The 24,576-nt window shown below is 35.5% G+C and overlaps 1 protein-coding gene across 1 annotated transcript in view; it reads right to left on the reverse strand.

Moving 5' to 3' along the window:
* Nucleotides 1–24,576, reverse strand: part of SPAG16 (sperm associated antigen 16) — a 411,664-nt gene that overhangs the window by 349,715 nt on the left and 37,373 nt on the right. The window contains exon 10 of the mRNA XM_050899968.1: nt 26–156. Coding sequence (XP_050755925.1) covers nt 26–156 — 131 coding nt within the window. The remainder of the gene's footprint in view (nt 1–25; nt 157–24,576) is intronic.

The following is a 24,576-nucleotide window of genomic DNA, read 5'->3' on the forward strand; positions in this document are numbered from 1 at the left end:
CTAATGTACTGTTAATAGTTCCTACCAGTTCACTGCTAAGTCATGCACTTTTAAAATGTTCCTCAGTTTACACTGTCCAGTTTTCAGGGGTTGAGTATATTCTTCAGCACACACAAGGTATGGGTTCACTTGCATATCAACAGGGAACTCTGAATCCTGGAGAAAAAATAAAATTATTAATTCTCAGAAATGCTGCATAAGTTCATACAACGTACTACTTATTAGGTTACTATTTTGAAAAGACAATTTTGTCTTATTTTTCTCCTCTGTTCAATTTTCATCATTTTTTTAAATCACTGTTGTCCTGATTTTATTAATTTTGATACATATTGTTAAAGCTGAGTGCAAGCATAACTGGAAGACTGGGTTCTGTAGTGAACAACTGAATACTATAAGAATTATTAGTTTGTTCTTTTAAAATTATATTCCTACAAGGTAACTTCTGGATGGTTATATCAATATAGCATTGCTCTAGAAAGAGATCAACCATCAGTAGTAAGCATTATCTGTAACCAAATATAAATTCACCATTTACATGAGCAAAACCCCTTCTTCCCCTAGAACAGAAAAAAAAAAACCACTTATGTAGTTCAACATAACAGCAATGGGAAAGAAGCAACACTGGATACAGAGAGGTATAGTAAAAAATGGCAAGTAAAATTTTGCTGTCGTTTACACTCGTAACAAAGTTTGTGTAACGATGTGGGTGTAAGTGACAAAAATTTAGCCTGATACTTTTATTGTTAATGTCATTTATGTACCTGCTACTGGAAGAAGACATGATGTTTAAAAAGGAAGGCTGTTAAATTGTTAGTATAAAATCCCCTATATTAAATTCAGGACAGTCTCTGTTTTTAGTAAGTATTTTGTGGAAGACAGTCAAAATTCAGGTAAATGAATTATTTTTCCTTAAACAAAAAAAAGTTTTAAAATTTTTTAACAGTAAGTTTAAAACTACCAATTTAAGATGCAGTGATCTACCCTGCACTGGACCATCTCACAATTAAAAGAAGTTAACTTCTAGAAACCTTTCAATTTCATCAACTGGCAGCCAGAAAGCTCCTCAATTTGGAATGGAAGAACTACTCTAGTTGTCCAAATCAATCCATTGAGATTTTATTTCCTTCTCTTTTTCTTATGCATACCTCCCACACCGGACATGAAAAGAATAAAGTTCAGTTCTACTGTCAAGCTCAGCACAGCATGGTCTGTGGTGTAATCACTGATTTATCAGCTAAATGAAACAGTTTCCACTATGATTATCAATGGAAAAATCATACAAAGAGAGGGCTGCGTATGCATATATAAACAATACAATGCAAAGGAGAGCAGCTACAGGTAAATAACCTTTTCTCTCCTTTTACTTCATGTATATATGTAGATCTAGACTGTGAGTAACTCCAGGTAGTATTTCCCAAAGATCACCATTACTTGGATAAGAAGATCCTTTTCTCTACTTGAATACAGACTGAAGGACCAGTTTCACACATGCCACATAATCCCCAATAAAATTCACCAACACACAAACACTTGTTGAAGAGGCAACTGGAACTCCAGGCTGCAGTTCAGAGGAGACATTTTCCAAGTCAGCTGCTGATGCTGTTCAACAGCATTGACTACATCAGCGGGCAGTTCCAGATTTGCAGCTTTTTAACAGCCTCTCCAAAGCAGCAACCCAGGGAGACGGCATCTGCCTTGAATCTGCGCCTCTGTAAAATTCAGTTACAGACCTGAAGCGAAGTCCTTTCTTCAAGGTTCTTGTTCGCTCATCATAAAAGGACAAAGACAGACCTGCCATTCAGGAGGTCTCAGTCCTGGAAGTCTGTGGCTTCAAGAACAAACAGGAAAGCTAATTTTCTAATTCAGACGAAACTAATTATACATTACACATGAATTTAGAATGAACTCTGAAGATAACTCTGTCTACATGGAATAGGACATCTTAAGAGTATGCTGTACAGACTTCTCTCGTTTGGTAGAAGTGGCAATCATCAAGAAAAACATTCTCATCACCAGATAACGGAAGGCAAAATCACATGTTGATTGAAGTGGATTGCTCAAAGATTCATGGATCACATGCTTGAGATCCACTGCAGGACTGGATTCCCAAAAAGGTCCAAATCCTTCAGATACATATACAGAGCAGACAGGAGAATACAGAAGCACTGAACACCAACAGAATACTAAGGTACCCTGAGCTGTTAGCCCAGTTTTCTTCAGCTCTAGCAGGTAACCTAGAGGGATAAGAACCACGGAATTATTCCTGGACTGTACCAGCTTAGGAGCAGAAAATCTGGTCCCCTGGACACAGCAGAGACATTCTTGCTATTAATCAAGAACCTTTCTGTAGACTTGATATTCAGCATGCATGCTATCAGATAGAGGGGGCTGAGGTTTCCACAATTAAACCTTCTCAAGATGACCTCAAGTCAGACATGAGCAGACTTGAGTTTTCAGGCTCTTCACCAAAAAGAATACAGATTTCCTAGAGCCAGTACTGGCTTTGCCAGGTAAGGGGCAGAAGGGATTGCAGCATGAGAAGGATTCTGGATAGAAGGAAACAAAACACATCAGCTTTCCCAAACAGGGAACTAGGACATTATTCAGCATAGAATAAAGAAACTGGCCCTGAATGAGAGAGAACAGCCCTTCATACTGACATTCAAGTCAAAGAAAAAGACTTCAGAGTACTTTCAGATAGCTATTTGGACATCATCATCTGCACTTATTTACAATCAGCTCAAAGTAACTGTCCAGGTTTTTAGGCAGGTAAACAGCATACAATGGTATTCAAAACTCATAACATGACTTCAAAAAGATCAGCTCTGCTGAAGAGAGTTGATATTACTTCTTGACATAGAATATAGTTAGAGTATTTTTTTTGTCAGTATCTGCATGTGAGGGTATTAACTGCATTTGAGCATCAAGTTATTATTAATGGTTAACCACATGTTTTAAAATAACAAATGAATTCTCCAGACCAAAATAAAATGCTGTTACTATGGAACTGGGTGAGAGCGCTAAACTGACAGAATTAAATGCATGTATTTTTAGTATTGGACACAGAGTAAGTCTCTGACCTATTGCAGGTCACTATACAGTCCAATCAGAAGCAGATCGTAGTCTGATGTCATGACTATACAGTCCACTTGGTCTCACCTATGCACCTATGACCTGTCCCAAAAAGGGGATTATACAAGTATGATCAAGTAGTACTAAGCTGAGAATATCTGTGAGTCTGTGCTGGCTTTACAGTCTGCTCCAGTGATATTCTTAGAAAAGCTGAAAAAACTCTCTTGTAAGTTCCAAGAGTAAATTACATTTGCTTAGTACAATGTGGTAGAAGGTACCAGTTTAGGTGGTATTAACAATGATCTACTTTCACCTGAGACTTCAGAAGCTGAGGACAAGGACGAGAAAGCTTCCAGGTACACCAGGCAGTGAAGAGAAGCTGTATCACAACATGGGGCTGAATTGCAGAGAAAGAAGCTTCAATGGTTGCAAGAAGCCTCAAGGAAAAAACTGGTTAAGATAAATGGCATACTACTGCCATAAAACACTGGACTAGAACTGGGAATGAAGGTTTCTATCAGCCTCCCTCTGTGAGATTACTGGCATGGGCTATTTTCCATTTTTCCATGGTCTATTTTTTTTCTGCCACTATTTTCCATGAAAGTGAGTTCTATGACTTGCATCGAGAGGCAGATCTGTATTCTTCAGAAGACTTTTCTTGCAAGTATAATGTGGATAAGCCCAAATACATACACATATAGTTAATCTTGCAGCCTCATTTTCAATCAGTGTGGTCTAAGATATTTTCTAAGATTAGTCAGCAGACTAGGAGATTTATTACTAACTCTAATTAACCAAGCTAAATGGCTTTATTAAAAATAGATCGTCATTAAAGAATGTAAGAAGGGTAACTGTGCACAATATATTTTAAGGACTACACTAGTCATTACAAAACCACTTACAAAGACAATATAGTTTTCTGAAGACTTAGCTCATCATTTGTGTTTGCAACATTTTCAGGACGTCCTGCTGTGAGAAGCTTTAAAGTAAAGACTGAAATTACCGTACTCTTTAAAATGCCCATCAACCACTAAGATTAAGAATGGAATAAAATCAATGTATTTTAATCTGAAAATGTACACACACAGCAGGGATAACCACTAACTTTTTTTAGAATTTGCTTGCACTTAACTTGATGGTAGCCATCCTGTTAATTTGTAGGAATGAGCGTACAGCAAATTTCAGAACTACAGACTATCAAAAGAATAGCATTTTGTCTCCCAGTTCAGAAGCTCTCTACACTGCATGTTCTATAAGGATGCTATTAACCTGAGTCAAACTTTTTAAACGATTATGAAAATAATTAAGCTAATGACTTAATGATCAGTGCAAGCGCATTTATTACAGACCCAAGACTTGGAAGATATTTTTCAGTGGACTGTGGCTTCAATCACGTACATAGCCTAACAAAACCACTCCAAGAAATCTAGTTTTTCACTTATTTTTTTGTACTTGATTATAAAAAAAAGACTGGGTCTGACGGAAGCTGTAGATGTTCACTGCTAAGTTTTGTTCCATCTAAACCGTACTTACATTTCCTCTTCGAAGCTAAGAAGCTACAGAGTTGTTTGCAGAAAAACTTCTCAATATTATTATGCTATGCAATTATTTTGTAAGCTTTTATAGATATGCAAAACTTTAGCTTCAAACTGCCTTAATGATGCTCAGAAATCACATTCCAGAACACTGGACTCAATTTCCATGGAATGGTAGGGACTTAGAATAGTGACTGACATAGGACATTGGTCTTATCTTTCTTCTCTGACCGGAGAGGAAGACAGAATCTGGAGAGCAGATGATCAAAATCATCCTTTGTTGTCTTAACTCAGGTATTAGCAAGACACCTATATCTTGTACTAAGGTGCTAACTAAACATCTATGTCTTGAACTAGCTGTGAACATTTCACATAGATTAGCCATCTGTCTAAATACAGTTTTCTGTATTTCCACTTCCTTATGTGTACTTAGGGGTGTACTAAGAAGCCAAGAGGAGCCTAGAAAGAAAATCAACCTCAAACGAACACCTAAATTCTTAAAGTTCTATTTGAAACTTGTGGAAGATAATTGTTAACAGAATTAAAAATTCTTATCTCACACATAAGAACAGTTTTGGAGAGAAAGGTTAACTATGTGGGGAAAAAAACCTAAACAAAATCAGAAACATTCAGAATTAGGAAATAAATATGTAAAGGACAAATAAGATTAAAGATTACTTTAATTTTGCATTGTTATTCCAGGAAGGAATCATAAGAGATTTGTGGCTAAAGTTACACATTTTTTTAGAAATACATGTTTCAGCCATAATATTCCTGTAGATCTCTGAAGCCAGTTTCAAGAAAAATCCATACATTTTCCAAATTTAGGAGTGATTAAAATGAGTCTGCAGTATTTATTATACACAGACTAAAGAGCAAAGAGGTTAACTAAAAGCGAGTATAGTCCCAATATGTGCCACTGCCTTCATGCAAATCTTAGAAGCTTGATGTGTCCTTGTCTTACAAAGTTTTACCTTTCAAGAATTACAAATTTGAAAAACTAGAATTATAACATTAAGAAAGCATGCAATCAACATGCTTTTTGTAAACTGTGTCTCATTCACTTTCTGGAACAAAAACAATTACTAAATGTAACTAAACTTACTCATTTCACAGTGAAACAATTCTAGGAAAACCTAAGCACTCTGAATAGAAGTGACTGAAAGTCTTGCATATTTCAGTAGAAAAAACCCCAGATACTACTTTAGAAGTTACTGCTGTAAATTGTTGCTGTAAAATTCACAAATATAGTAAAAAGAAGAGGATAATATAAAAATATTAGTATTTCTATCATTCCTTACCAAATATCTGAAGTATTTCTGAAATTGTAGTTTTTACCTCCTTTGCTGTGATAATCCTTTATTTTACTAGAACATGAGATTCAGCCTCAGTTGTTGAAATAATTCATACCTATGGTTCATACTTCAGGGTCTGAGTGGCATGAACACTGGTATCACTTGTCATAGCCAGGTGAGATGTTGATTTCAGTAGCTCCCCAGTACACACCAGGTGGAAGCCACAGTTTAAACATATCAAGTCTGTTGCTGAGTTGATTTCCTGCCTGAAAAAGCTACCAAGGAGTCTAGAAGCAATACCAGCTTAAGGTGTTCTCTCACAGTATTTCCAAAATATATTATTACTGTATTGATTTATCAAAGCTTCATCAGAACTTCAATTTATGTGAGGCATAGCTCAGTATGTAGGTTCTGAGCTCCTCAAAAGGAACACAAACAAGCTACCTATGAAATTACAAAGGTCAATATAGATTATTTTTTCCCAGATACAAATATTTATCACTGTGAAATAAATGTGCTATATTTATCCTAAAAACTTCCTACAATAAGAAAGCTCAAGAATGCTAATATGAAGACAGCTCCCCTCCCGCAACAAATTTTAGCAATGCAGTATCATTATTTAATCCTTATTCTATTATTTTCAATTACTAAATCCTAAGGGTAACAGGGAATCCATTACACAAGTTGAGATCTTACATAACAAGGCTTTGTGAAACATATTTATTACAAACATTGATTGCAAAGCCTGATGCTACTTCAGCATTGGCAACGGTAATGTGCATGCCAGAATTCAAGAAACACATACACTGAGTGCTAAGGAGCCAAAGCAATACATTATGGTTTTGTTCACTCTTGTATCTGCAATGTACTAGACATTTGTACTATGACGAACGTGAAAAGCTATTAAGCTTTTCTCTTACATCAGTGTAAAAGAGAAAGTAATGCATTTCCTGCCTGTGAAATTAAACATCCTATTACTTTATCATCAAAGGCAAGGAACTTTATATTCAAAACAGTGTCCTAGAAAGAATCTCTGTGAACCATAACCATTCTGAATGCATGCCCTCAGTCACTGACAACGGTAAAAGCAAATGGTGCATTGTATCTGCCCAAACTGTCATATAGAAACTACACTATCATTGTTATCTAAAGTTACAGGTGTAACAGACTGTCAGCCACTCAAAAAGTTAGCCATGATCCTTAGTCCATTTACACGTAGCATTTCCATAGCTCTCAAAAATATTAGCAGAAGGGAGTAAGCATCATTATCTCCATTTATTCTACAGGCACAGGGAAGACATCCATATGTTAGTTCCTTGGCAAAGGTAATAATGCAAACCCATCTACACCCCCAAGTAATAAAAGGATCTATTACTGATTCTTGTGATTTACCTAGAGCACCCTATAGAAATCAGGATTGCATGAACTCATAAAAGCATTCCCTGCCCTAAGACCTCACAGCTTCATATACAAAAACAAACAAGAGAAGAGGAATTGCCTTTTTTTTTTTTTTTTTTTAAGAACCTGAACCATATGAGGATTTAGTGATTTACCCCAGATCAAGCTGAAATTCTCTAGGAGAGCTTGTAAACCAAACTCCTATCTTCAGAGTCTCAAACCGTTACTTAATTCTCCCTAGTAAGATACAAATCTTGTCTTGATGGAAATCGTTACGCAATCAAGACCATTTACCCTTAAAAGCTCTTAGAAATCTTTTTCTTTCCTGTCCTGAATTTTTACAGTAGACTGCCTTTTTGCTTCTGATAGCGGGGCTCTTCAGAGCAAGTCTACAGCTTTTGTTTTCCTTGAGAAAGACGCAAGAGACTCATTTGTCAAAACATAGAGAAGGCAATGAATAGATAAGTGGAACTGGTCTAAATCATCTTACAGCTGAGAAAGATGTAATACAGTCCAATACAAAACAGAAAACATCCAAATCAGTTTATCTAAATCACAGCTCAGCCTATGTCTATTAGAACTATTACGCATAGTTCTAATTTCTCCTTACTCAGATATTAAAAATTGAAGTCAAAAAGAAGGAGCTTCACTATGCAATTGCAAGCAAGATCAAGCCTTATTATTTTATTTCTAAAAAAAATGCAAGCTTAACTGCGGCAAAGATCGTCGGACAGCAATTTGGTGATTCAAAGTCCTTCAGTGAGGGAAGAGGAGGAGCAATTTTTTTTTTTTTTTTGCAAAAATTGACAACTATCATCATCAGTAGTTCCAATCTGAAAACTATCAAGGTCATTCTAAGACTGCAGTCAAGACATGCACAAGGGGCACAATCATAGTCACATGTCCTGGTGTATACATACATTCAATTTAAAAAGCAAATACTAGACATTTTGTTCGGAAATGAGAACAAAGTCATGAAAATGAAATTCTTCCTAGGGCATAGCTACTGTCTATGTCCAAGATTCAGCAAGATACTCTAACTTGTATCACTAAATATTTTTAAGGAAATAGTCTATTCTCGATTCTCACCCAAAAAAATCAGGATTATCTCTGCTTTTCTGTACTTTGAAAAGTACTGCACTAATCACTGATAGCTACACTTATACACCATTGAAATTATCTTTTTACTCAAAGTTAAAGAGATAGGAAAAAATGATTTTTAATAATTGTTTGCTTAATTTTCCTGAAAAATATGATATATTACAGAGGATATATTTTCTATTTTTTTCTTTTAAACAAATTTCAATAGATAGAAATTTCCATATTTTAGTTCTTAAATGTCAAAGCAGATCCATGGAAATCAGTAGTCCTACTCAGAAACTCCTTATTAAATATATAGTTTTCACAATAGGACTTTAGTTTTACACTGTATCTCAGTTTTTGTCCAAACTATCACAGCTTTCAAAACAACCTAAGGATTACTAAGAACCCATACATTCAAATAGCGGAAATAAACAAGAGACATTTTAAAAATACAAATATATAAATAAGAATGTGTCATGGTTTAACCCCAGCCGGCAGCTAAGCACCACACAGCCACTCGCTCACTGCCCCCCACCCCTGGGATGGGGCAGAGAATCAGGAAAAAAACCTCTTGGGTTGAGATAAAGACAGTTTAATAGGACAGAAAGGAATGAAAAACAATGATAATGATAATAATAATATGACAACAGTAATACTAAAAGAATTAGACTATACAAAGCAAATGATGCACAATGCAATTGTTCACCTCTCGTTGACCGATGCCCAGTTAGTTCCCGAGCCGCGATCCGCCCCTCCCAGCCAGCTCCCCCAGTTTATATACTGGGCATGATGTCATATGGTAGGGAATAGCTCTTTGGCCAGTTTGGGTCAGCTGTCCTGGCTGTGTCCCCTCCCAGCTTCTTGTGCCCCTCCAGCCTTCTTGCTGGCTGGGCATGAGAAGCTGAAAAATCCTTGACTTAGTATCAACACTACTTAGCTACAACTAAAAACATCAGTGTGTTATCAACATTCTTTTCCTACTAAATCCAAAACACAGCACTATACCAGCTCCTAGGAAGAAAATTAACTCTGTCCTAGCCAAAACCAGGACAGAATGAAAATAGTCTTGGCTGTAATTGCTCACAACGAATCTTAGTCATCAGACTATCAAAAATAAACTATGTCGAATAAGCCAAAACATTTAAAAAAACAAACTATAGTATGAGATTTTCAAACCCCATTTTCCTTTTCCTCAACTTTTCATTTTTACAAGAATCAGACAATTCCTGAGGAAAGATGTGCATGAAGATCATTATTAAGATGACATCAGACACTACTTAAAATTATTTTAAGGTTCAAAGTAAGTTAAGAGATTCAAATCTGTTCCATTTCCCTCTTTCCCATGATGAAAATCCTGATACTCTTACTCTGTTCTTCAAGTAGCTTAGTTTTGGTGCAATGGAGATGGGTGGCTTCAAAAGGAACCAAATACTAAGCAGGAAACTATTAAATTAGTATTAAGTGCTTTGCTGCAAGAGTGACAGAAAATTAATATAAAATATAGTAGGTGAGCATTATTTTATCTTCTTTTTCATGTTTTCTGTAATTGAAGGAACAAGGTATCTTTTTCTAGCAAAGTATGAAAGAAATGAAGATATTTAGTGCACCCACTGAACATAATGCCATCAGCAAAATATTCAGTAGCCAATGTTGTACGATTCTTAATACTGAAAACAACTCAATTTCAAAATGGTCCAGTGTCTATAGTAACTGTACTACAACACATTTGCACTTTATTTTACTATTTTAATCATGACCGCAATTATTGTATAAATATCTGAAATGTAAAGAAAGGAAGTTGAAAGCAATAGCAAGAGAGCATAGTAAAACTTTTATTGCATACTACATCTTGCTTGGCTTGCTAATAAAACACATAAAAATCACCTACAAAGGTTGTAGCCACATAAATCCTCCTTATTCCGTTTATAACCCTGACAATTTCCTTTTAATAAAATAAACATGAAGATAATATGTAATAGGTAGTAAAAGTCACCTTAATTAAAAAAGCAATGGTAAACCAGTTCTGTCTTCATGTTCAGGGCTAGTGTATTCATGCAGCTCTTCAGACAGTTTGTGAACCGGTGCTAAGAGTAAATTTAAACTTGAAACTGCTCCTTGACAGTGTTAGTTTTAAGGATCTGCCAAATCAAGTCTTCCTACAGCCGTTGCCTATGCAATAAAGAAACTAGAAAGCACTACTACTATAAATGTGTAAGTATACCACAGACAACTGATACCTTTTTGACTAGAGCTCTTATTAGCACTCATTGATAAGTTTACAGAAATTATTTTCTACTATAAAAAGGATAAACTTGAAGATCGAAAGCTGCTGCACTTCACTAGTGTTTTGTTTCTTTTATTGTAGCTATTAAAACCATATTTTTCAATGATTAATAATCTGAGAGATTTGAAGAATAAGGAAGCTAACAATTATAAAAAGATCCATCACTGAAATGCAATAACTTTCTTCCAATTTTTAGCACTACAGCTTGTTTAACTTTTATTGCCACTATTTCAGAAAGTAACAGTATAAAAGGAAAAAAAAAAACTTACTCTAAGCAAAACATATTGCCCACCCCTACAGAAATAAAACAACAGTTTAGCTTCTGCTAAAGCTTTAAAACTTCTTAGCAAATACCCAAGTAAATCACATTTCTCAGTTTAAAGCAACATGATTGTGGGTGATGCTGTTAAGGATAAACATGCCACTCAAATGTGGAGACTGTAACATAATTTGTACACTAGAGGCAAATGCCCAATGAGTTGCACAGTTGCTTAGAGGACTGACAGCTTGGAGTCTCAGGACCAAGAGCCGAGAATCACCGAATGGCTCCTTGAGCTTGCTCAAGATTGACCGTAGAACAATCAGTAGATTTAAGATGCTCTGCGCTCACACTGAATGGAAAACAAATGCTTAAGCTTTATAGAGATGAACAGATTTCCGCCCCCCCCCCCCCCCCCCCCCCCCCCCCCCCCCCGAGAAGGAACAGTCCTCAAAATAAACTATTCTTTGAAGACCTGTTCTGTCTTAGAAAGGATATCTATGCTGTGCAGAAATACTACATGCAGCTTCTTCCATCACTTCTACCACCCCAGCTACCTCATCAAATGTATTTTAACCCCTTCTTTTGATTAATCCAGTCTCTTACAGGATATAGCATGACCAACAATCTCTGTTGAGTCAATAAGATGAGTGAGGAGTCACAGTGAAATTATTCTAGTACATGAATGTACTAAGAATTATGAGTGCTACGTTCAGTTACAGTCTCAATAAAGTGATATAATGATCATCCAACTTTTAATTTACTGCTCCTTGATGGTGGGAATTTAATTTAATACGTGTAATTAAAATTAATTTCTTAATTTAAAATTATGCAATTCAATATTACAGCTCTAGGATACAAAGTCTATACTGGTACTGATATGCCTGGATTTTAAATATCTACTTGTGATTACCATTAACAGGAATTATGAGTGTAAAGTCATCACATGTGAAAGAATAAATTCAGTACTATTTTACTGGTAGCAATTCTGAATGTGTTGACCTGATTCTTGTCATCATAGCATCACCACATCATAACAGTAGAACATGTTCCCGTTTGTTTTTCAAAATAGTATTGTATGTCATACAGATAATCAACCTGTTGCAAGGCACAAAACAGTATCTATGTTCATACAATATAGATGTACAGCACAACTACATATATAAGTTACCTTGCATAAACAAGTGAAAACACTGTTACAAAACTCAGCTTGATCATTTGCCAAGGAGAAGTAAAATAACATTAATGAAAATGCTGCAATAAATTATGATGATACAAGGCATGCATTTGGTTGCCTGGATTTTCAGAGCAGTTTTGTAAGTCACAAATAACCATGTGCTATTCCCAAAGATGCTGCCTATCCCTTTCTTTAAAAGGCCTATGCTTGAAAAAGCTACTATATTTATGATCAATGTTAAAATAAACAATGGTGCAATAAAATACACAAACTTCTTCCAATAATAATTTTATTTTGTAGAGTTAAATTTTGATTATGGTGCAATTAAACTTCAGCAATATTTTAAGTTACAGCAGCACATGCTGCATATGCCATACAATTCAATTAGGCATGTTAAAGAGGTAATGCTGATTATATGATAGACATCAAGTTACTTCAGTTTTCTGACCTACTCCAAAATATGTTGCAGTATTGTCTTTTTTATATATTTAACAAATTGTTCATAGTGATTAATATGAATTTTTTCTACTACAGAAGTATTCTATAGTAAAGTCAATTAACAAATTTAGATGCTTTCTTCAAATAAGTTGTCTAATTTCTGTTTGCTTCCTTGGAACAGCCATATGAATCAAGAAATTAGTTATTAAACATCACATGTTCAGATCTAAATGTACAAAAAGTCCCCTAGATCATACATATTGATATATGGTACAGTATCATAGATACCATGGTATCATTTTTATTAAATCACAACCTATATCAAATCCATGCTTCATGTATGATTCTTTCCATTGCAGTAATCAAACTGATTTAAAGACCCTAGGGTTAGAGCTAGTAACAGCTAGCTTGCTGTCCACTGTTTGGGAACCTAGCGTTAAAAGAACAAATATATTTAACAAGTGTGAATAAAGACACTCTTAAATTCAGTACTCATTATGCAATAAGTAACCATGAAATATTTGTATTGATAACCTGAGGTCAAAGTGAAAAAGAAAACATACCTAACAAAACCAACTTTCTGACGTGCTTAAAAAAATTGTAGTTCATCCAAGCTCTGTATTTGAAAAAACACTTTTTTGCATGCCATTCTAGCATAGTGGAGTTTTGCTGTGAAAACAAAATGTATTCACGTCATCACCAAGACAAAGCACACTTTACCTTCCCTGGGAACGGGTCAAGTTAAGCTATACAGGCTGCTTTGTCCCCGATTATACAGTCCTGGTGTCAGGACCAGGCCACGTGGGAAGCTGTGGTCAACTCAGCAACATGAGGAGCTCAGAGCCTCTCCTAGCATGCAGTGCCTACTTCCTAGCCTGCAGCCTTGGCACACACTTTATACAGCACAACCTTACCCTACACATCTTTGTTCCTGCCCTGCAGGCAGGATCATCATTGCATACCTGCCTCCTCGCTGACACTGTTTAAGAGACTCCGTTGCCTCCAGTGGGAAGGTAAGGAAGCTTGCCATAGTGATGGTGCCAAAATGCACTACTGCAGTTTCATAGCCATGGAGTAGAGCATGTAAAGGTAATCCAACACAGATGAGGACTTGACCCTGCCTTGTACTCCTATCTCCACAGAAACACCTTTCCTTTCTTCCCAGAGCCACTTGTATATTTGTCAAATAAATAGGGTTTTTTGATAGTTCATTGCATTATGTGAACTCAGTTTAAGAGTGATCTTATTCACACGTGTAAACTACTCCCTCATGCATCTCTGTCACCAGTCAGCATAAGACGCCAGGCTGCTGCTGGTGCTACCTTGGAGCCTGGGGGACACAATGTTGCTGCCCAACCCTGAATGCCAGTGCTATCATCCCTGGCCCATCTCTCTGCAGCTGACAGCGTTCCTTTCCCTTTTACATCACAAGAAACTTGGGCTATGCCTTGGGCTGAAGGAAGTGCTAAGGAAGATGATGGCTATGTCAGTGCAGTGTAAAAGGTGCAAGCTCCCTGTGGCCTGAATCGTGGCTATGGACTGCGACTGCAAATGGACCAGCCTGCATAAGTGAACAATGCAAGCTGTTTTCTTCTTAAGGTATAGCATTAACAAGTAGCTATCACATCCATAAACTATCTTCAGGAGAGAAGCTTTTGGCCTAAATTTTGCCTTAATAATTTTTAATTAAACTAGGTGCTTTTAAACAGTTTCAGGAGTTTAGCTTGCATCTACGTCTATCAGAAGTACTAAGCAACAAAGTAATTTTAAACTTTTAACAGAGTTTAAAGACATAAAATTAATTTTTTTTTAACACAGTGTAATATAAATGTCAGTATTACATTTCTGTGGAATTACCAGGTTATTTCTTCCATATTGTCTTTCCACTCAAATATTTCATTTTGAAGAGTTCATCCCAAGAGTTACCAGTTCTGGTTTTTTGTTGGTTTTGTTTTTTGTTTTGAGTTTTTTAGGGTTTTTTTGGTGTGGGTTTTTTTTTGGGGGGGTGAAGGGCTGTAGGAGTTTTTTTGTTTGCTTTCGGTTGGCTTGGGTTTTTTTTGTTTGGGTCTTTTTTCCCCTTTTTCTCCATTGAGAAATATACAGGACCTCTGAATATCTGATAATATAGAAATTTACCTCCATGTCTACAGAATCCCAATGCACATTAGAAAAATAATACTGTAAATGCACAGTAGGCTAGGAAGATGAGAGATTTACACAGACAAACATTGGTCCTTTAAATAGAGCAAGACCATACTAAAACATCTTCGAATGCTGTTTATAGAAATAGGCTTATTTGCTGTAGCAGTAAGACTAATGCATTGCTCTATAGTAAATATAAAATGTTTTAATTATATAATAGCTATTATATATAAAGACTATATGTATTGCATATGTACAGAATATATATACATTTTATACACACATGTACCTATATGCCCATATATAAAACCAGTGTGCAAGACCTGAAGCAAGAGGAAGAATCTGAATTTACAAGTTTTAAGTATTACTGCATGTAGTGGATGTTGTTTTTCTTCAAACTAGAAAAACAAAAATAATTATTCTTTGAAAAAAAAGTGTTGCTACTTGACATAAGCACTGATTAAAAGAAATAGAAAAGACTCCTACCCATACAGGCCCTGTCATGCTTAAGGCTGGTATGTCAAATACTGATTCGTAATTATTAAATTTAATTTATAATTGTTTCCCAACACAGGCTTGTTAACTCATTATGAAGTTTGGTCCAAAAGTTCATAATTAAAATGAACATCAGTTTTATCAGCTATCAAAGTGTTTTGATGCTACAAAATACTGCCAAATGTTTCTTCACTAATTCCTTCCTCCAGCACATGTGGTATGTCTTTTCTAAGTAGTATCTTCCCATTGATCTAGACAGCAAAATCACAAGCCTGAGAGTTCTGAAATAACAGTAAGATCTTCATCAGAACAATTTTCTTAGCACAGAAACTATTGGACAGATTTGCCATGAAAGTCAAACCTCCTCCAAACAAAAATTGCTACATTAAAAATTGCTACATTCTTCTACTTTACATGTAGTTTTCCCAGGGTTACCAGCAATTTTAGAAAGACTTTTTACATAAATTGCCTATTTAAGCTAAGCAGCAGCAATTACACATTGTTAGAGTCGCAGAACTGTAAGCACTGTCCCTACAAATTCTGTGCAAAATAAGAGAAGATGAAAAAGTGCCAGCAAAACACCTCCAAAACATCATGTGAGCGCAAGTGGAAAACTTTACAGAAACAGCAGTGCCAAAACAGAGGGCAAAATTCCTTAGAAGATAATACAAGATCATACATTCATTTACGGATGTTCCAAAAGTACAGTTCATCTGAATTAATTTTGATTTTATTTCTAACACATGCACTGTAAAAAAAACTGTGGAAAAACTATTATTTTTCAGATTTAGTATGACATGATCCTATCTTGCACTTCTAGTAAGAGAAAAATATATCTTCTCCTAAAGATTCTCCTACCACTAGTAATGTCCAAATATTGATGCTAGAGGTTCAAATAAATTTTAAATTTTGCCATTCTTTTATTAACTTTCCAAATATTAACAAATAAGTTGCTCTTTTCCTCAAATTAACACTCCACTTCCAAGGCATTGTCAGGAACCTCAAAATTGCATCTATATTCTCAGTATCTAGCACACACTAATTTTTTACATGACTAAAGTACATATTGTAATAATCTCAGTAACTGTTATAAGGCACACAAGGTTTACAAAGGTCCATATATCTCTACAATGAACTAGTAAACACATTCAGGGACCATTAGTTATTGATTTATTTGCAATTATCCTTTACAGATGCTGTCCGTATTACTCCCCTTTGCGTTTAATCATACTGATTCAGTTTCAGGACAGGTAGTAACCATTATTTCAAGCTCCACATAATGATAAAGAATGAAAACAAAGCTGTAAGAGTACTTTGACATGCAGGTACAAAGCACTCAACTTACCAATACTGGAGAGTAATGGATTCTTTATAATAAAAAGCTAATTAATTGATTACTATAGTTGTTAGCAGTAAGTACTATATCAAATAGTGATAATGCTGATTATCTATCACTGTAACTCAGCATAAATATTTTCAGCACCAGAGGAAGTGGATACTACAGAATATGTAAGCAAGGTACTGCCAGACTGAATTCACAAACATGCCAGCAGTGAAACTGAAACTGCTAAAAACTGCCTTAAGGTGCAAGGAAGTCAGTCTGTTCTAAATTCATCAAGACATAGATTATAAAGCCAGACCAGACAACATCTGTAATTGATTTTGGACCACATAAAACCCAGGCCATTGCCCTTTCTTGAATTAATTTCTACTTGAGCTAGACATAGCTTAAAAAAAGCCATTATTTAGAAATTGTCAGTTTTTTCAAGACTGAAGAATTTACTGTAACTGCCAGTACATTTGTGAAATGCCTATGTTCTCTGTTAAAAAGCAACACTATTTCTAATCCAGAATGCCCTTAGATTCAATTTTCATCTACTAAATCCTATTCTACTTTTGTCTGCTAAGTAAACAGTTCTATTAAGAATATATTTTGTTCCCTTTCTCAGAGTTAATGATGAAGAACTCCTTAATTAAACCTGATCTAGTTGAAGATGTCCCTGCTCATTGCAGGGGGGGGTTGGACTAGATGACCTTTAGAGGTCCCTTCCAATGCAAACCATTCTATGACTCTACGAACTTTAAGAGACACTGTAGTAAAAAAGTAGGGTTTTATTTCTATTTAGTTTACCAAGTGATCCAGACTTCCCCTCCTCATTTACCTGGTATCTTCATGAAATAAGACCTCTCCAGTGTGTCGTTAGCCTTATCAGTAGTTCTGAATCAAATCCTAATCAGATTTTTGAGATTCTTTTTTTCCAAGTCACATATAAAAATGCTAAATAGCTTATGAGAAAAAAAAATCTCTGAAAACATTTGATGATTCTCCATTTAAGGCTTCATGTCAGACTTTACCATATTAGTAATATTATTTACGTTGATTTTGTACAATTGCTTAATGTGGATAAATCTTCTACAATCACAGGATAATTTGTATTAATACTAGTACTAATCATATACACGTTTTAGTTCTCTGTATTATTCTAGTTCTCCATTTCATGAGTCACTTTTTACATCTTAAAGATAGTTTGGAAGCATCCACAGATGGCTGGCACAATCTCACTGAGACAATCTCTTAGTACAGAAGGAGATAAAAGAATGAAATTAGTTTATTACCACCTGACTCCTAAGTTACAAAATTGAAAGACTGAGCTTTCACGTGGGTATCAAGAACTGCAAGATTTTATTCACTTCTTGAAACCTAGTCCATCTACTCTCAATAGAAAGGTAATTCGTTTATGTGGGTTAGGGCAGATGGCATGGGGACCTAAAATGAGTTTTACTCTGAAAAACAGCAATGGTTTACCCAATATATCTTTTCTTTTTTTGTATTCAAAATCATATATCCTTAGTAAGAATGCAAGTAACAGTTTGTATTGCTTTTTATTACCATTAGCCCCTTAAAACCAACTCAATTTTGAAACAGAACTAGATTCTATTTGTCTTTTCTGGTCTTCCTCTTCAAAGTGTAGCATACTTTTTCATACACAGCAGCTTTCTGTTCCATCCACTCTGAAAGTCAGAGGGAATATCTGAAACCAATTCTCCACAACTGCTCATCCACAGACAGAACCAAGACAACTTGCAATTTCATTCTAATCTAGGCACTTGGGCACTGCTGTAACAGTTTCAAAGCTTTTACTGGAGATGTTAAATTTCATTCATCAGTAGCTACAGCACAGGATGAGTATGAAGAATGTGGGCATTAGCTTTATTAATTTTTTAAGAATGCTATATATCAATATACCTCTGTGGGCTCAGAGAGTAGTGGGACGGCCAGTTATGAGTACAAGTGGGTAAAATACCACAGATTCACTGACCACAGTTTTGAGCCTAATGCTTAAAGAGACAATACCAGAAATCTACAACGGAGAGAGAGATAAAACCCAACACTACCCCGAAAAATTAAAAATTTATCTGATCACGGGTTGTACCAGCCTGATCTAATTCACAGGACATTTATAGAGATAAACTCTGGATAAAAAAAAGTTTTTCTAAAACTAAAAAGACAGTCTGGATGTAAGGGGAGTGAGACACTAGTGGGAAAAAACAGGCTGAGAAGTGGACACTCCAAAGAATTCTGCCATAGAGCATACAGAACCTAGCAGCATACAAAATCAGTTTAGAGAAAAATAAAATAAGTTGTGCAAACAGGGCACATAGCCCAGCTTTTTAGCAAAGTATCTTCTCAAGTTATTTTGACTGTCCTTGTATCTTAAATTATTGCCTTTGCTTCCTCCATCTACTCCTCTAGCAAAGGCTTTTTTTTTTAATTTTCCCAATTCTTGAGAATCTACAGAGGTTCAAGCTCTCCCTTGGGCCCTGATTCACTAGTCATAAAGTTATGTCTAACTGCCCTTTGAATATGCCTGTGCAGGTATGAACCCCTTAGCCACAGTAATAACAGATACAAAAATGTAGTTAATCAATTCTAAATCTGAATTTCGCTCCTACTTGTATTATGAAATAACTTGTTTTAGTAAATGTCCGTCTTCTACCTCATCTTCTTGGCATCTTTCTCAATGACTTTAGTAAAAGCTTTAGCATAGCAAGCCACCTTAACACATTCCTCTTTACAGTAAATCTAAGTGGATAGGAGTAGGCAAATTAGATTTCCTTTGCTAATATTCTACCTGTAGCAGAAGTACTCTCTCATTCTCTGTTGATTTCACAACACAAAAATTCCACTGAGCCTTTCCACATACAAATTTAACTGTAGCTTTTTTGCTCTACTTTTATCCTCTGAAATTCTAAATCATAATAATCTTCTATCCCCTTATTTTTTTTTATCATCTATAACCTGTATCATTGCCTCATTCTTTGTTTACTTGCAGTTCAGAGTCATCTGCCATGTTCTTACCAACCTTCAATCTATTATTCTTTTTCTAGCTTCCATGTATTCCTAAGTACTTATATGGTATGTGGAAAACTATGTGGAACATAATTATTCCAGTTATGCAGAAAGAGAGATGTGCACTGCCACGTTTCCCATTTTAAGTGCTACTCCAATTGGCATGTATTTCAAAGTGTTCTTACAGTGAAAACAACAACATAAACAGAGGAGTAGTTTCAGAAAAATAGCATTTCTGGAAAATGCCTTTTGGATCTGGGTATAAAATCTATTTCTCCTGGCAGGTCTTCAGTTTCTCGTTTCTGATCTAGAATGCATGATGGCAAACTTCCACTTGTTGGTATTCAAGCAAACATTGAATTGTTACAGCTCACTTTTCATCTGCAACACAAGACTCACAATCACCTGTTCTCTATGCTTCCCCAAGCTTACATTAATTTCTGCATTACATTGAAAATTGTCTTTTTATTTCACACTCCCCAGAGATCCAGTCGTCATACTCATAGAGCTGCCTTGTCTTCCTCACCTGTCTTTTCATTCTTTTATCTTTCATTTCTACCCTCAGCTACCACACCACGACCTTAAATTGTTTCATTTTTTGTGGTGCTTCTGCCTTCAACCTGCAGGCACTAAAGGCAATATTTGGCAAGAGCTTTCACACAGTAAAACTGGAAAAAAACCAACACAATTTTTACTCAAAGGAACTGCAGTTACTAAAGGCATTTAATACATTTTTAAAGATCTCTTCTATGTGATCACAGCCATTACTGCACATCAGATAAAAGGCCTGTAATGTTTCAGCCATAAACTGTACCTCTGGACCCCCTTTGTATTTACCCTGAAGGAAATCTTAATAAAGTCTCCAACTTCCAGCCCCTAACTGATGAAAAATTCTGTAATACTCTGCCTCCAGATCAGACTCAGAAATTTACTAGAATCACACTGGCAATTTTTTATCTATTATAGAGATCATTTTTTTGTGCTATGGAGGAAAACAAAGGACATATTCAGGACTGCAGTTCAACTACATAAAGTAATGCTCACTAAAACATATCAAACATCATTCCTCTCTCAATTTCTATCATTCCCACAATTAAACGCATACTTATCCCTTTTCTGGAGTTGAAAAAACCCTACATTAAATATATACAGGTGATGAATTTCAATAAAAAGATTACAGCATCTCTGATTATGTTCTCTCAGGATTATCTTCAGACCAATAGCTTCTTAAAATATTTATTCAGAACAAAAACATTTAAAAGAAAACACATTTTAAAATTAAGTAACATCTTACACAAATACCTACTCTACATTCAATTATCAATACACCATCCAGAAAGACTGGCAAGTCTAAAATACTTCTAGTCTTTTCCTTGGTGCCAAGTTTCCTACGGAAAGTCAGACACATTACTGCACTGAGGTGACCCTATAGAGAAATTCAAGTTTTTTGGTGTCTCATCTTTTGAGTCAGGTCATAGTACTCTCTTTTCCTTCTTGCCAGTGAAGTGAAAGTTCAACTTGATTCCTGAAGTATTTCAGTATTGTCAATGTCTAGTATACACAGTGATGACAACTTCTATGGGAAAAAATCTTCTACAGCATATGACCACATTGTCATGGAAAGAGGAAGAAAAAAATATGCTGCAAGAGCATAAAACAGGTTACATAATCATGTTTGAGAAGCAGGATCCTAACTCCACATTTCCACATCTAAATTAAGCTATGTGGTATTTTTTCATCCAAGGTTTTACTGCTAATACAAACTCACACTATTTGTGCATGCCTGTGACCTTAACACTGCCTTAATCACATTTTTTGGAGGCTATCAAATTGATGAGTACATTCTCTTCAAAACCTTCCTTTTCTAACTCAGAATCTAAAGAGAACGTAAAGAACAAAGCAGAAGATAAATTGCTATCATCAGAGAAACTCAAAAGAGTAACACTTAAGTTTCAGATTTTCTTTCTTTTTAATATAAGGCTTAAAAATTCTAAGTTATAATACTGCATAAACGACATGGGAATAAAACAGGACAGAATTACCTGGATATTCCTTGGGGCAGGGGGAGGGCAGGGGGAAGAAACAACCACAAAAAGCAGCCTTCAAAGTAACAGCTGAGAGCAGCAGTTCAAACATCTACAGAAAAGACGCTGAACAGAATGTCTAAGTATATAACCAATATGGTTTTTGCACTGATATATAAGATCTCCATATTTGTAGCTTGTATGCATACTTCAATAGAAAGGTAAAATGCAATGATTCATACAGCATTAAGTCTTTATCATAACACTAGAATTTCAGCTTTCTCAAGCCAAAAAAAACCAAACAAGGCATGCCTTACTGTATTATGTGAATAGGACCAGACAGAACTCTTAAACATGTAGCATTCAGAACAAAGTTGTAGAAGAAACACACAGGTATGAAGTCCTCTTTACAACTAGACAAACTCTCACCATTGGTTCAATGAGCTTACACATTCCTCAACAACTTCAACAGAATTCTGCCTCAGATGTAGAAAGGCTATTAGGATTCCTTAAGAATCAAACTTGAAATTCCCCCCCAGAAACTGTCACCTACTATACAGCAAATAGGAAATGAAAATGGAATTTCATGTAACGTACTAATCTAACAGCTAGCAGCCACAGAGATGATCCTGTGCCCTCACACATGCTAATGCAGCTTCACCTTCCCTTGCACTGAATAGCATTACTCTGAGCCCATGGTGATCCTGTTCACCTAACTAAACCAGCAGAAAACAACCACCACCTGAAAAACGGATTATTCTCTGCAAAGAATGAAAGGAGAAAGGAGAAAAGAAAATAGGGGGCAGAAAATTGGAACCTTGTCAGTGGCAACAAGCTGTTAGATCTGTTTAACTGATTATTAAGATACTAGATTACCAGAAAATTAACTTCTGCAGTACAACATTATATAATGATAGCTGACTTTCAACAGAAGCTGGATATTTAACTCTTTAGCATGCTTAGAGAATTTGTTAGACAATAATATCAACCCAGTCTCAACATATAAGCCTTAAATTCTCAAAAGCATTTAGACATCTACTCCTAACTTCCACAACAGGGAACCTAAACACCTTTGCAGAGCTTTAGATACTAATTGCTGCTAAATGTATAGACACTATTTTGAGAAGAAAAACTGAAAACCTTAAAACCCATTGGTAAATGACTTACATGTATTGGGTGTGCAGCTAAAGTATATTAAGACAATATAAACTACAAGTAGATCCACCTCATTCATAAAACACAGGCACACACTTGTGTAGCCAAAAATAATAATCAAATTAGAGTTGATGCAGACTCACCAAAAAGATAGCACTAATAAAATCAAATCTCAGCTGTGTCATTAATATATTGACTAGAACAATCCAATGACATACTAAAATGATATTCAAATACATTTAGCTGGGAAGAGAAACAAAAAGGTTACCCTTTTCTTGTTTCCTCTCGTTACTTTTATTACAGTAACTTACTTCCGACATGAAATTCATGATGAATGAATTCAATTAGTTAAAAGATTTTTAAAAGTAATAAAAACAAGATTTGTAATATTAGGAACAATATTTATAGCTCCAAATCTCCAATTTAAAAGCTTTCCTGACATTCATAAATTAAGAAAACAAACTTTTTATTCCAGAGAAACAGAAAAAGATTGTTTCAAAAAGTATAAAATTTAAGACAATCTAAAGCATCACTGAGTAGCTGATAGAGCTGAATAAGAATCGCCTCCTGCACAGGTGTTGGCATCTTCTGACTAAGCTCCTAACCACAGCTTTGGCACATACAGCCTGTTTTACTGCCGCTGAGGCTGCCTACTCATACAGATTACCAGATGGTGGCTAGAAGCTTACTCTGTGTGTATCCTGACAAAAATGGAAATAAACTACACACAGATTGTAAAGAGCTCCTTGCTATGATTCTCAGACCAAAAATCAGTTAACTTAGCACCAAGGTTGAGAATATATGAGAGTATATTTGGTTGGTTGGTTGTGTTTTTAGAAAGAACACAGGAGTTACGGAATACAACACAGGACATATCCAATTAACTTTAAATGCGTTCCAAATATTGTCAGCCTTCCCCTCTCATTCTCTTTATGTTTACACAGTTTCTAAAATACTTAATTAGTACATAATAGCCTGTCTTCCATTAAAATAAAACAAAACTCTATAAATAAACAAACAACAGTGCCAACAAAGCCCTTTCAGCTTCTCTTCATTGTTATTTCCGAAACTATTTTAGCCTGGGTGGATTTTTGAGATCAAAGCAAGTCTACATACACCGGTTGTTCAGAGCTTTGGTGGCAGGCAAAAATTGGCCATGGCAAGATCAGAACAAGGGAAGTTTAATCAACAACAGAACAGGAGCAGCAGAAGAAAAAGCTGCCAAAGCCTTATGTCCTGGAACTCAAGAGAACATCTCTTTCAGATTACTATTATGTTTGGACAAAAATAATCACTTAACAACTGACTGTATATCAAAAATTCCAAGTACAATACACTCAAAATGAGGACTTTTTTCTTCCCAAAGGATAATCTTTAAAAGTAAAAATAGCTCCTATTTCATCTCTATCTTCATTATTATTTTTCTTATTTGTAATAATGCAAAACCAAGGACACTATCTTCATGTTAACCAACTCTGTGATCTATGCTGAAACACATAAGTAGCGTAATTCTCCCTAACTATTGCATTAACATGGATATGCGCTGCTCTTCCTGGTTATTTTATCTGCTGGATTCAAGCCAGGGCATGTACACCATATAGCATAGCAACAATTTTTACACGAAATGTAAAGGAGGTTTGTGAATTTCTTTACTATTACGAACATCCTTTTATGGCCATTTTCTTAGGCAATGGGCATGAAAAATGTATATATAAACAGCTGAGACAAATGTCACAACTATATGCATTGTTCCTAAGTTGGCTACAAGAGCTAAGTATTCTAAACATAATTTAAAAAAACCCAATAATCAGTATACATCAGAAGTGTGGAAATATAGCATACACAAAGAACTTTCACATTAACAAATA

This window comes from Gymnogyps californianus, chromosome 7, assembly GCF_018139145.2.
Source record: "Gymnogyps californianus isolate 813 chromosome 7, ASM1813914v2, whole genome shotgun sequence".
NCBI lineage: Eukaryota > Metazoa > Chordata > Aves > Accipitriformes > Cathartidae > Gymnogyps > Gymnogyps californianus.